This window comes from Myodes glareolus, chromosome 24, assembly GCF_982192425.1.
Source record: "Myodes glareolus chromosome 24, mMyoGla1.1, whole genome shotgun sequence".
Classification (NCBI taxonomy): Eukaryota; Metazoa; Chordata; class Mammalia; order Rodentia; family Cricetidae; genus Myodes; species Myodes glareolus.
The window spans coordinates 16277154-16291822 of NC_142049.1; the positions used below are offsets into that span (position 1 = coordinate 16277154).

General features: G+C 46.7%; 1 protein-coding gene across 2 annotated transcripts in view; it reads left to right on the forward strand.

Annotated features, from left to right (window-relative positions):
- The window catches only part of Crtc3 (CREB regulated transcription coactivator 3), a 100319-nt gene that overhangs the window by 61279 nt on the left and 24371 nt on the right, over positions 1–14669 (forward strand). For both annotated transcript variants that reach the window (XM_087901486.1, XM_087901485.1), the window contains exons 4-6: positions 6161–6222; positions 8279–8341; positions 10685–10785. In XM_087901486.1, the coding sequence (XP_087757612.1) occupies positions 6161–6222; positions 8279–8341; positions 10685–10785 (226 nt within the window). The remainder of the gene's footprint in view (positions 1–6160; positions 6223–8278; positions 8342–10684; positions 10786–14669) is intronic.

Here is a 14669-nt window from a genome sequence, read left to right on the forward strand (position 1 = left end):
CATTTAGGAAAATTCTTTAACAATGATGTGATACCAAACTCTGTTGCTAAGGAATAAAGAAAGGGGCCAGTAGATTCATCTGGCACTTTGATTTAAGTGGGACAGGCTTGGGTGGCATCCCACAGTGCTGAAGGTTGGTTTGGGGCAAACAGAGCTGAACTGGATGCTGCGAGAGAGGAAGAAACAGCAGCATGCCAGGACCTCTTCTCACTTGCTCTTCTCAGCCCAGGCACAGGCTGAGGAAGGAGCAGGTAGGCGTGGCCAATCTCCCTGCAGAGAGCTGATTCCTGGCAGTGATGGTAGAGTTGGCTTCACAAGCTTAGAAACCAGGAAGTGGGGGAGGGCACTTTTGTTTACTGAGCACCTACCCAGCCAGGCACTGTGCTGGACAGTTTATATGTCATTCAGTCGTCAGAAGTCAATGGGTCGTTGACTTTTTTAACCCTCATTTTCCCACGAGAAAGCTAGATGTCAGAGTAACTTGCCTAGGATTCTACTGCTGTGACTCATATAGCCCAGGCTAGTCCAAGCAGTGGCAAGGAGAACCACATGCTAGAGAAGACTCCTAGTCTCCTACTGCAGGGACTCACAGAGAAAGGATCACCTTTTCTTGCCTTCAATGCCCCTTGGGTTTTACTCTATTGAGAAGCGAGGGCAGTGGTCCTGGCGAGTCCTGCGTCCTCCCAGCTCCTCTCCAGACACACTGAATTTGATCCATGGAGCTGCAGTGACTTCTAGTTTTGTCTATTAGATGGCTGCTGTCGGGGAAAATGAAAGTGACAGATGATCCTGAGAATTCCTTCCCGGAATGTGTGGTGGCTTCACACAGAGTGCGGAAGGGAAAAGGGAGACACGGTTTATCTAACTAGCACCTGTGAGTGTGGCGTGGCACGCCAAGCAATTATCCAAACTGCCTGGAATTCTCTAGCAAAAGGCTAAATGTTTCTGCCTGATTTAACAACACATGGACGGGAGAGCATAGATCAGGGGCAGAGTATTTGCCTAACGTTCTCAGGGTTTGGGGTTCAGGAAAATTTTCTGCTAGTGTGGCTCAGTGGCAGAGATCCTGGCTTATGTAAAGCAAGCCCTGGATTCAGTTCTCAGCATGAGAGAGAGAGAGAGAGAGAGAGAGAGAGAGAGAGAGAGAGAGAGAGAGAGAGGAAGAAGAAGAAGAGGAGAAGAGAAGAGGAGGGGAGGGGAGGAAGGAAAGAGGGGTAAAAAGAAGGAAAAGAGTGGGGAGTGGAAGAGACTGAGGACTGGGGGTGAAGTAAGAAGGTGAAGTAGGGTGTGGTAGATCCATTCATTAAACATGTATTCGTGGAGACCCTTCCCTGAGCACTGAGGACAAAGTGATGGATGAGGTATCCCTATATTCTTGAGTTTTACAGTCTTCTGAGAGATGACAGGCAGCTAAGCAGCAAATAATAATTAAGGAAAGTAACTTCAGATAGTGTCTTCATTACTTTTCTGTTGCTGTAATAAGACACCATGACCAAGACAACTCATTAAAGAGTTTATTGGAGGCTTAGAGCTTTAGAGGGTTAGAGTCTGTGACCATCTTGGTGGGGACCATGGCAGCAAGCAGGCTGGCAGGCATGGTGCCGGAGCAGTAGCTGAGAGCTCACTTCTTGGAGAGAGCTAACTGGGAATGTCTTTTGAAACCTCAAAGCCCACCCCCAATAACACCCCCAACAAGGCCACAACTTTTAATCCTTCTCAAACAGTTCCACCACCTGGGGACCAGGTAGTCAAACATTGGCCACTATGGAGGCCGTTCTCATTCAAACCACCACAGATGGCAATAGCTAGAGAGTAGCAGCTTCCAAAGTAAGGCTCTGGTGAAGGGAACGGACCGAACAAAGTTGCAGAAGGGACTGCCCTGCATGTCCAGGGAAGCTGTCTCTCTTCGGGTGATACATCCCAGAGGGTGGCCTAACTCTGAATCAGCCCATTAAGAGCATCAGCAAAGCCAGCCAGCCAGCTCGCAAGGGAAAGGAAAGCCCCTAATTTGGATTCTGGGCCTGGATGTCTGATGTAGAGAAGCTCATTAGCCTAGGGATATCCACCAATGAACTATTGCATCACGTTTGGGGCCTCAAAAAACTGTGAGCATCAAGTGAAAAATAGAATGGATGATTTTAACATCTCAGGTGGTAAACTTACTCGGAATTCGGAGGGAGACACCTGAGGCCTTCTTTGCTTTCCTGGCCAGCATTCTGTTGGCGGTGAAGTAATTCACTTTATCCTGTTGCCTTTCATATCTGTCTATAAAGCAGTCTAGTTTTTAAAAATTATTATATATATATGTATATATATATATATGGATGTTTTGCCTGTGTGTATGTCTATGCACCACGTATGTGCCTGGTGCCTATAGAAGCTGGAAGAAGTGAGATTTCCTGAAAGTGTAGTTGCAGGCAGTTGTGAGCAACCATGTGGATGCTCAAAACCAAACTCAGGTCCTCTGAAAGATCAGTCAGCGCTCTGAACCTCCAAGCCCTCTCTCCAGCCCCCAACTTTTACCACTTTAAATGCCAGCAAATGGTTTGAATCTTTGTTGATCAAACAGAAGAAAAAGATGTATTCAGAATTCTTTTATTGTAGTTGTTTCTTAGCGTGGGTATTGTTTTAGGGTGGGCAATCTGCTAACAAGGGTTTGGTCCAGGACTACAATGGCCACAGATAAAATGAACATTGTTCAGCAAATACTGCAGCTTCCTCCCCGAGTGGGCAGCCACAGGGCTCAGGTCCAGGAAGCTCCTTCTAGATTAGGCATGCATGGTTGCCACAAGGCCAGGGCATTGCCACAGCAGGACTCTGTCGACCCCTGCTACTGCAGACAAAGGAGAGGCACCTCAAAGGCTATTCTTAGCCTAGAAAATACACCTTTCTGCAGCAGTCCATGTTTAGCGCTCCAGCCGACCCCCACCCCCACACCCCCACCCCACCCTCTTCTTCTCAGTGGTGCTAGACTTGCCCTATCCCAAACACACTCTGTTGAGCTTCTGGACTGCTTTCTGATCTGGAGGGAAGACGTTAGAAAACCCGTTCTCAGAGAGGTGCATTGTTGTGGAAGGAAGAAAACAATATTTAGAAAGCTCCCCAGCAGAGCTGAGACCCTGGCCTGAGCAGACCTAAAACACATGCCTGAGAACCTGACAGGAACCGCCTCTCTGCAGCAGGCCTTGGCTTATCTGGTCCCAGCAGGATGGAAATTTTAGAACATGGGATATTGTTCTTTGAGAGTCGTAGCCTGTCAAGTCTCAGAAACACTGTACCCCTACCCCCAACACACACACCTGCTCTTGGAGTCTCATGGTACATAGTAGGGTTCTGAGACACTCTGGAGTTAATAAATGTCTATCTTTATGGGTTTTCAAAACCTGGTGACCTCCAAAACCCAACCCTTCCCTAACAGTCCTGTCAGACGACAAAGAGACACCGGTCCTTAGAGTTCTAAGGCAGAGCAATCCTAACTTCATAATGTTGCCTGCAGCCTGCTTTCCTCTCACGTGTGCAGAGACTTAGAAAGATCTCATACATGTCTTTTCAAATTTGACTCGAGGCCTGGCAGGGTAGTTCAGCAGCTAAAAGGGGCTTGCCAAACACACTTAGCAACCTGAGTTCCACCCCAGAGCCCATGCAAAGATGGATAGAGAGAATTTACTCCACTTGGTTAACCAATGTGCCTTGGCATCGGTGCCTCTGTCATGCACATACACATGTGGACTAATAAGTTAAAATTTTTTATACCTGATGTATTCCTTTTATTGGGGCATGTTTGGGCTGAACATGGTGTGTTACAAATGCAGTTTCAGTGCCAGGAAGCCAAGGTAGGAGGATGATCACAGCTCAAGGTCAGCCTGGCTCTACAGTGAACTCAGGGCCAGTCTGAATGAGACTTTGTCTTAGGAAGGGAGGATAGAGAAAGAAAAGGAAACAGAAATCAGGGGTCAGAAAAATAGAACAGTGATAAAGATACAACCTAGACAATGGGAAGGACTCAAACAGTGCCCCTCTCTTAGACAGAGAACCCTGGTTTCTCCACTGTCCATGCTCGGCCCCATCCTTGATGAGCTCAGAGTCGTACCAGCACTTCCCTCCCTGAGTCCCTGCAGTCAGCAAGGGTAAACTGAGCCCAATCCATCCACAGGGGCTGTGCGTCTTGGATTTTTAATTGTCTACTGACCGGGATGAGATAACAGTAAAGGAGAGAGTCCATAAGTCACACTTCTAGCTTCTTTTACCTCAGCCTAGTTACATGAAGACCAGCCAGGATTTACTACATTTTCATGTTCTAAGTGCTTATTAAGCAGCTTAAAATGCAAACACTGTACCCCAGCATTGAGGCAACAAATATTTGACCTTCCACATTCTAATTTGTGTGCAGTGCTTTGTGATGGGACTTAATTTGTTCTGAGACAGGATCTCCCTATGTATCCCTGGCTGTCCTGGAACTCACGTGTAAACCAGGCTGGCCTTGAACTCACAGAGATCTGCTTGCCTCTGCCTCCCAAGTGCTGAGACTAAAGGCCACCATGCCCAACTGGGACTTAATGGTTTTAAGATGTGCTAGACCCAATAAGCAACACAGAACCTAGAGAACAACAGCTTTTACACTTGGAATTTACATCCACATCAAGTCTAATATAGTTCTCTTTTGATTTAGAAATTACAAGAACTCACCTTAATTTGGAAAAGAATTTTTTAAGATAAGTACATATACATGTATACATACATACACACACACATATATATACATATAATCTCAGCACTCATGAGACTGAAATGGAAGGATTGCTTTGAATCTGAGGCTAGCCTGGGCTACATGATACGTTCCAGGCTAGCCTAGGCTACTTAGTAAGAGCTTGCCTCAAAGACAAACAAAGCCTCCCAAAACAAACTCAAAAAGAAAGTTCACCCCCCCCTGCACTGGGGGTGGGTGAGCCCAGGGGCTCACACATGCCAGACAAGGGCTTTCCCACCGAGCTATCTCCCCACGACTTCTTGTTCTTACTTTGTTTGAGAGAGGGTCTCACTGAGTTGCTAACTCTGATCTCAGACTTGATGTTCCTGCCCCAGCCTCCTGAGGAAAAAGGAAGTAGATTGACTGCTGTCACTGGAAACCCAAGGGGTTTGGCCAGGAAGCCATATGGTATCTTTAAGACTGTCTCAGTGGTGTTGACTTCTTGCATAGACAAGCATTCTGGACTCAATTGCCTTATTCCCACCTGGAAGTACTCTCCTTGGTCCTGTTTGTGTCCCAGGCCTCTCCGAGAACCAATTACTCTTTGGAGAATGAGAAACCTTGACAAAAACTAGCTGGGCCTGAGTCCATCCATCCAGAGAAAGGGAGGCCTGCATAGGGTGACCTTACCAGTGGTGTACTGCAAAGAGATGAAGTTCACGAAAACAGACATTGGTCTGGAGACACACACACACACACACACACACACACACACACACACACACACAAGGGGGTGGGGAGAGAAGGCTCAGTGGGCAGAGTACTTAACCATGCAAACTTGAGGACCCAAGTGTGAGCCCCAGACCCATGTGAAAAAGCAGGACATGGCGGCATGCACTTACAATCAGAATGCTGGGCAGGCAGAGACAGGCAGATCCCTGGGATTGACTGGCCAGTCAGTGAGCTACAAGCCAAGGAGATGCTGTCTCAGCAAACAGGGAGCAGGGCATGGTGGTACAAGCCTTTTATCTCAGCTCTGGGAAGCAGAGGCAGCACTACAAAGCCAACTTGGTCTACATAGAGAATTCCAGAACAGCCAGCCCTAGATAGGGACTCTCTCTCTCTCTCTCTCTCTCTCTCTCTCTCTCTCTCTCTCTGACACACACACACACACACACACACGATGAAACAACAGCAACAACTAACCAAGGCTTCTGAGGATGACTTCTGACCTCCGCAGACGCACATCTGCACAGCTCATTCATGATACATCTGCACTTACACAACACAGAAACAGCCCACGCGAGCCTGGTGAGGACACGGTTAGAGAACAGATCATAGAACTGGTGAGAATGTGGAGGGGCGTGCCCCATTAGGTGTGGGGGGAAACTCAGCCGCCGAACCTCCAGTTTCAGTTTCTTAATTCTGCTTTAACTTCCCATAAATTTTGTTTTCCTTTATTAAAAATTCTACTTTGATGGGAATACTTTTGCAGCCAGTTATCCTTCGCAGCCCCTGGATGAGAGCTGGCCAAGGTAAGAGAGCTGAAAAGAAGTATTTTGTTTTGTTTTGTTTTATAGGAGTATTTTAACAGGTAGGAGGGAATCTCTTTTTAAGGTGGTTTAACCATCTTGAATGTTGTTTTAGATTTATTTATTTATTATTTAAGTTTTTGACTTTTTAAAAAATATTTTAGTCAGGGTCTCTTGTAGCTCAGGCTAGCCTCAAACTTGTGATATAGTCAAGGAGGGCCTTGAACTCCTGATCCTCCTGCCTCTGCCTTTCCAATGATGGAATCAGAGACAGGTTCCACCATGATTTTTTGGGGGGGAAGGGTGGGACGACAGCATCTCTCTATGTAGTCCAGGCTATTCTGGAGCTTGCTATGTAGACCAGGCTAGCCTTGAACTCACAGCAATGCTCCTGCTTGTGCCCCAAGTGTCTGGCCTAGCTAGAAATTTTCAACATCACATTTTGTTTTATCTTATAAAGTTTAAGTCTTGTGCTGGGCATGGTGGTACATGCCTGCAATCCCAGCACTTGTCTGCAGAATCACAAGTTTGAGGCTAGTCTAAGTGACATAGTGAACTCCAGGGAGCCCACGCGATGAAATGAGTCCCAATCTCAGATGACAACAACATAAAAAACCGCACGCAGCCTTTCCATATATAATTCTGAGCTTGTAAGAAAATACAGAATAAAAATTACTTAAGCAAATCTAGATTCAAATAGAAATACACTGGGAAAACATTTACCAACAAAATGTCTGATTTGGTAATATTATGATAGACATGAAAAAATAAATTCCTTCTCTGGCGTTTCTTAGTCAGTTACTGAAAGGAATGAAAGACTTCTAAATTGAAAATGTATTTGGTTTAGCGTCTGTGAATATGTTTTGTATCTGGTATCTGGTGACCCATTAGACATTCACAGAAAGAGGACTGACTGCCTCTGTTATGTGTGTGGCATTAGTTCACACCTCCACATCAGACTTAAGAGATTCCTAAAATGTATGTATCATCAGGAGTGATGGCCCATAGCTGTAATCCCAGAACTTGGGTAGCTGAAGCCAGAGGATTGCTGTAAATTCAAGGTCAGCCTCAGATACAGAGTGAGTCCCTGTCCCAGAAAACAAGATGTTGGGCAGTGGTGGCATATGCCTTTAACCCCAGTACTTAGGAGGCAGAGGCAGACAGGATCTCTGTGAGTTCAAGGCCAGCCTGGTTTACAAAGTGAGTTCCAGGACTGCCCTCATAGCTACTGAGAAACCCTGTCTCAAAAAACCAGAAAAAATAAGAAAGAAATTTTTTTTAAAAAAAAAAAAAGAGAAGACATTTAAAAAAGAGAGAGAGAATTCTCTGAATGTCAACTCTCAATCTTTTCCTCATCAATTCTTTGGGCAAATACTGACTGAGCCCTTATCATGAATAACGTAGTCTGGATCTGAGAAAGGAGGTCAAGATGGAGCAACACTGGCCCTGCCTCAAGCAGGTCTCAGCCTCCTCAGGAGTCCTGAGATTCACTTTTGTAAGGTACAGCATTGTACTTTAGGTCAGAAAAGGCAGATCTCCACATAGATGTGCTTCAACCCCGTATCCCCATATCCCAGGGTATCTTTTGTTCCTCAGATCCCTAGGCCTGGTCAGGTGACTATCTTCATAGGATGGCTAGCAAGTATGTTGTACTCATGGCCTTCCATGTGAGAGCAGATAATCATATCCCGGATTGCCAGCAGCCCTGCACACATACTCAGGGTAAACAATGAGGGAAACTTCATGTGCTGGGATAAGACCTACTGTCCCTTAGAGAGGGAGGGTCATTCTTCCTTTGACCAGTTCCACCCAGTGCCCAGTTGTGCCCAGCTGGCTAATGCTGTGCTATGGATTCGCAGTAGCTATATTGGAAGACAGAACTGCTGCTCCAGAGAGACCACTCAGTCTGGCCTCCTCACTAGTGCTGAGCAGAGCAAGGCCTGAGCGTCTTAGATAACCCAGGGCCTAGATGGCTAGGTTCGAAGAGCCGGCTACCAAACACTCTTTGGTCCCATAGCTTAACCTTCTTCCCTTTTTAATGTGGTTCTGGTTTCTAAAGGCAGCAGCCTCCTTGGAAAGAAGAAAAGCATCCTGGATTCAGGCTGACATCTGCACTTAACAGGTATGTGGGCTGTTTCGTAGTAGAAGTACATTTTTTTTTAAATGTTTATTTATTTTATTATGTATACAATATTCTGTCTGTGTGTATGCCTGCAGGCCAGAAGAAGGCACCAGACCCCATTACAGATGGTTGTGAGCCACCATGTGGTTGCTGGGAATTGAACTCAGGACCTTTGGAAGAGCAGGCAATGCTCTTAACCTCCAAGCCATCTCTCCAGCCCTAGAAGTACATTTTTAAGGAGATGATGGGTTTGGCCAGGCAGCTCTATGTGTTATCTTGCTGCCCAGTTTGTATCAGTTGTGTTTGTATGAAGTGGTAAAAACAAAAACCGAATACTGTTGAGTGTGTAGGAGATGGTGCAGTAAGAACATAAAGTCTGGAAGGGACCACCAAGGTTTGCTCTGACCACATGATCCCAAACAGGGTACCTTCTGTCTGTCTTAGTTTGCACATACGAACACGGAGGTAGTCATTGTACCCAGGAGGGGATTGGCTGTAAGGATTAAATAGGGATTAAATAGAATGCCACATGGAGTCACAGTACAATAAATGTCAGCTATTCTTGAGGTTACTTTAAGCCATACTTTAGGAATGACCCAGTCACTTTTCAGTCCTGAGCCAGAAGAATGACTGTCCTTTTCTGCTTTAAGAGGATAAATGACTGCATACTAGCTAATATGCAGAGGGGACTGGAATTTGAAAAACAACCAAAGGCTTGAATTGGACATGGTGGCTCAGGCTGTAATTCCAGTACTCCAGAAGCTGAGAGGCAGGAGACAACCAGTTAAAAAACATGGGCTGTGGAACCGAATCTTAAAAAATAATTTAAAAATGAAAACTCTCAGTGGTGTGAAATTTTCAGTATTCGCAGGAGAGATAAAGTGGTAAACAGCCTATGCTCACTCAAAGTGTTTCTGTCTTGGGTGGCATTCTGCCAGTCTCATTTCTTCTCTCCCTCCTTCCTGTGTCATCCCATGACCAGCTGAAAATGCCCCACCAGCTGTGAATGCCCCTCCAGCTGTGGATGCCCCACCAGCTGTGAATGCCCTACCAGTTGAAGGCCACAGAAAAGCTTAAAGCTCATAACTGCAGTGGGATTAACAATGGTAACGATAATTTCCACTCCGTGGTCCAGTGGCAGTCAACAGTCCCATTTCCCCATCCTTCTCTGTTTGACTGATGTTTTCTGGGTTTCTGTGACTCTGCCGGAGCCAGGAGCCCTCAGGGCACACACTGTTCCCGCAGCATCCCAAGAGTCCTTCCCATGTCGCCTCTTCCCTCCCCTGAAACCACGTGGCTCCAGTCACATGAAGCTGTTGCCTGGAGCAGAGCGTGAAGAAGCATTTTAGGCTAACTTGAAGTTGCTCATGTGCCCCCTGTGTGACAGACAGTTTGACCTTTGGATGGGATGAATAAATAGTTGTCATCTTTTGGAGCTGAAGTCGTGCATCCACTAGAACTATCTGAGAGCGTTTGAAATACTTGCTGTTGATCAACAATTCCCACACATTTGTCTAGGACTGTTTTACACTGGAAACAACAGCAGACACACACACACACCACACACACTGAAAGAACATTTCTCTGTGTGAGCGTACCCATCGATACTCAGCTGCTGCCGATAGAAATCTAGCTGAGATGTGAAATGTACCCATTGGTGCATTTCAGCATAGCAACAATAAACTTATTACATGCCAACAGAAATAATACTTTCTTTAAAAGACACACAGTAGCCCTTCCTAAAACAAGCAGAATGTACACACTAGTTGCATTATTGTACCTCCTGCAGCCATAGTCAGTGCCTGTGCTGAGTCTGTTGTGCCATGATGTATGGCACAATTGCTGGGGAGCCCTGCTGTGCCCTCGGAGGGTGAGAATGAAGAGGGGATGGTAGCGATGTTCTGACCATGCATTCTCCTGGAAAGGGCTTAAGAACACTGTTTCAGGTGCTTTTCCACACGGGCTCAGGAATTCTCAGGAAGCCTAGTGCAGCTACGGCTCAGACGGGCCCCAGACCCTCTCCTGAGATGCAGAGGGAAAAGGATAGCCTTAGGGAAGCTGTGAAGCTGAGGCCAACCTTGCTGAAATAGTCCCCTGTGTCATTAGCCTCATAGTGTAGGGCCATCCAAGCCCAGATTGAACTCTTTTGAACATATGGTGGACCTCAGGTGCCTTCGTGGTGTGAAGGACTGCAGGTAGGTCCCGAGCCTCCATTGTGTTTGTAAAGTCGGTGTTCTCGTCTTCTCTCCTGTTGGTAATATTCAGAAAAAAAAATCAAAAAACAGCTGCATTTCACTGAGGAAAAAATGGATTTTCAGCCAGACTCTCTCCTCCCCTCCTCAGGACCAATTCTGATTCTGCTCTTCACACGAGTGCTCTGAGCACCAAGCCCCAGGACCCCTATGGAGGAGGCGGCCAGTCACCCTGGCCTGCCCCATACATGGGTAAGACACATAGGCCCCTGCTACTGGCATCTGTGCTTTCTCCTGCACTGTAGAAACTGAGAGAAAAGCGTCTGTGATGCATGCTCTTCTCCAGTCTGGTGGTCTTCAGAGAAAAGCTCGCAGCAGGGGAAGTGTGTGTGTTCATGAGACAGTTAGACTGCATCCCTTGCTTTGCCCATGGCTCCTGCTTCCTTGTTGGCATCTCTTGGCTCTGGAGCTTCTGCTTCCCTGTGGCAGCAGCCCCCTTTTCTAGACACTTGTCATCCTCTGCACAGGCTTCTGCTGCAGCATCCTTGATGGTCTTTGTCCTAGCTTTTATGTCCTTGTAGTGATTTTGTTGGGTTTTCCAAGGCCTTCTTTTGTCACTGATATGACCAGGTTGGAGGAAGTGGCTTCACTTTGAAGATCCATGGACCTTGTAGGGTTGAACCTCGGGATGGAGGCAAACCCTCCAGCAGAACTGGCACAGATAGTCCCCGTGGGAGGAGTAATCAAGACCAGGGCCGAGTAGAGCCAAAGAGAAGACCTTTCCACGGGAAGGCTTGTCCCAGAGAACAGGAGAGGGAGGGGGACAGAATGGAAGCTGAGTGTCGTCATTTGCTCCTTGATCTCCATTTCTGCTCAGAACCCTGGTTTTCTCCCTGTGGACCAGAGGAAGTCTGAAAGAGAAAGTCCAGGAACCGGAACGGGCAGACTCATGCCACTTTGTGCCTCTGCTTCCACTGTTAACCCCGTCTGCTCTCATGCTCTCTCTCCGAAACCGTCAACGTACTTCCGTTCAAGGTCTTTTGCTGGAGTTACATGAGTGTACCTCTCCTCCTGTTCCCCATCCGCTCCTCATATGTGAACTTGCTGTCTCCTCCCCTCCCCATGTCTTCCTCTCCTGCCCAGCCACCACCTCCTCCGTGTGAAAGCCTCCGCCATGTCTGCCCTTCCTGCGGAGCCTGTTTCATGACCTTCCTCCCTCTGCTGGTCCTGAGCTATCTGTGCAGGTGCTGTGATCTGACTACCACTTCTTCATGTAGACTGCTCCTCTCCCCCTGCTTTGGGTAAAGTTCCTGAAGGCACTGTCTTAAAAGTCCTGTCCTAGCCAACACCTGACACAGTGCCCAGTACAGAGGCACATTTACTGCTGGAGAAGTATGGCGAAATCTTACTGTACTGAGCACTCCCTAAAACTGATATGACCAGGTGCACACATCTAACCTGCACCCGAAGTGGGGATGCTTCATTCGGATACTTCCCAAGCATGTCTTTCTGGGCCTTCTAATCTAGAAAGAATACAGGCTTGAATCATCTGCTACATACACAGATTGACTTTGATTGCAAGGACTGGCCCAGCTACTGGCTTTTCCGGTTTTCTTTACAGTTTTGGTTTATTTACAGCCTAAAATGTCTGTTCCTTCCGAGGAGAGCCATTCATGGTCTCACTTCCTTGCATATAATAGGGATAGGATTTGATAGTAATTGTTACTATATTTGCTCCCTTGGTGCAATTCATTTGCTGAAATGACTCTTTGTAAAGCCTGGGAGCTTTGGAATTGGCCAGGGACATCTGCTGTATTTCCATACATGGGAATTTGAGAGGGAAGTTGGCCGGGAAGTTGGAACTGGATGTGGGTCACTGAACAGTGCTTAGAGAAGTGGGGGGGGGGGAGCTAGAGAACAGTAGCTCCTGGAAAGGTAGAGATAGATGTGTATAAACAAAACCTTAAAAAGCAGAGACTAACCAGTGGGGTGCCTGTACACACAGCAAGGTGTCTGCCACCCTGCTGGGTGCCCTCTAGCCCAGTGTCATCTTCCCTGGAGCCCTGTGTTCCTGCCTTGGCGTTGCCCTCTGAGATTACCTGTTCTAGAGGGGACTGAAGGCCTAGGGAGGACAAGGGAACCATTGGTAATTTAAGGAGACTTTGAGCTCCCATGTAAAGAGATAGAAAGTAACTAAGGAAATCGAGCTGAATGTTTGCTTTAAGAGTAAGGTCTTCTCTAAGAGAAGAGGGACAGCCAGCAGGTGCGAGGCTCAGGATGGGAGGTCGGTGACTCAGACACTGATCCCTGAGCGACAAGAAGAAAGGGAAAGGAAGGAGCAGGTCCTGGGCAGGGCTCCTGGGTTGCCTCAGGAACTTTGGTGGTCTCTCCTTTTCAACTGAGTGTTAGAAATCATGGGGCCCCAGAGTCTGCCAACTGCAGAAGGTGAGCCAACCCCCGGCATGGCTGTCTGCACTGTGTGCCTGCCTCTGCAGTATCACAGGCCTCAGAAAGACATCCAAATATGGATGTGTTTACATGGGAAAGCCAGTGTGTTTAAAATATTATTCAAGTCTCCAAGGATGAGAATTATTTCTAGAGAATTATATTTGTTGGTGGGAGCTATTTTAAATGGTTTTATGTATTTTCCCCATGTAATTCATTAAAGTTTTTCATTTTCTTTCCTTTTGGATTTTAAAAATACCAACTAGCTTCACAAAAAAAGTATTTCTTTTTATAGGACCCACCAAATAAAGTAAGGATTTTAAAAGTTATGGGAAAATATAACCAATGTCCAGAACTAGATTCTGTAGTCAGAACAATAACAGCGACCCTTTCCTGGGAACCTCTGCTAAGCATAGTGATGGAGGCCCATCGTTGTCACTGTCGTTGTGGTTGGGAGCAGATGATGAGGGAGTGCCTGCTCATAGTTCAGCTACATGAAGAGATTGACCCATTTGCTAGCTCAGTTTATATTCCCAGGAAGCAAAGCTGTTAGCCTGATGTATGGTTGGTCCTTTTCATAGTGGTTGTTGAGTTACATGATAACTCGACATAAATGATATGAAGTTGTGAATGAGAGAAGCAAACTTTCTTACAGCCAAACGGGGTTTCATCATTTCCCTCTTCTTGTTTAATTACCTGTTTCCCTAGTAACATGCAGTGTCATTACTGTTCCGTATACACATGTGGATGGAGCAGCACAGTGACTCTCTGTGACATTTGTCCTGTCCCACAGCCTGGTTTTATCTCCAAATTGTCCTCCTTCATCATAGCATGTAGAAGGAACTAGAGTGGCCCTTGCTCTTCAGGGAGCAGGCTAGGAGCTAAGGGCAAAGCGTGCAGACTGTGGCTACAAGCCACCATCTCTGAGGACTGTAGTTCCTTAGGTCTCCTCTGAGGGCTGGAGATGTGATCTGTTTCTCAATGACCCTTCAGCCAGCAATAAGCCCTGACTCAGTGTGCAGAGATGGTTAAAGTCAGGTAACCATCAGAGAGCTAAGCCTGTTAATGACACTTGTCTACCTGACACAAAGAGTCAGCTCAGCAAGGCAAATACTCCCATGCAAATATGAGAAGCTATGCTTGGATCTCCAGAATCCATCTAAAAACCAGATGTTGTCATGTGCACATGTATCTGAATACTTCTATGGGAAGGAGGGAGGTGGAGACAGGAGAAAGTCCACAAGTCTGTGGGCCAGATAACCTTGAGTATGCAGCAGCCAATGAGAAGAGACTTTGGCTCAATTAAGGTTGGAGTTGAGGACCAACACCCAAGGATGTCTCCGGACCTTTGCATGCACACACATGGCTCATATGTTCACATGTGTGCGCACACATACACACAGAGGGAGAGACGGAGAGAATAAAATATAAAACAAAACAAAAACAAAAGTGTCATCAGGGTGGCAGGGAGGCCCAGATGGGGAGGATGAAATTCTAGAAACTTCTCTGAGGATTCACAGTGTCTACACCTTGTATTTCTATGCACATGAAGACTGTGAGGCATTGTGTAGGCTTGCCAGACGTGGGAGGACATAAAGGAACATGGGCTCCGCTGCCCTTAGTTAGATCAGCCCTCTGAGGAGCCAAGGCTGTGGGTTTCCTACAGCGCAGATGGGACTGCGGTCGTTGCC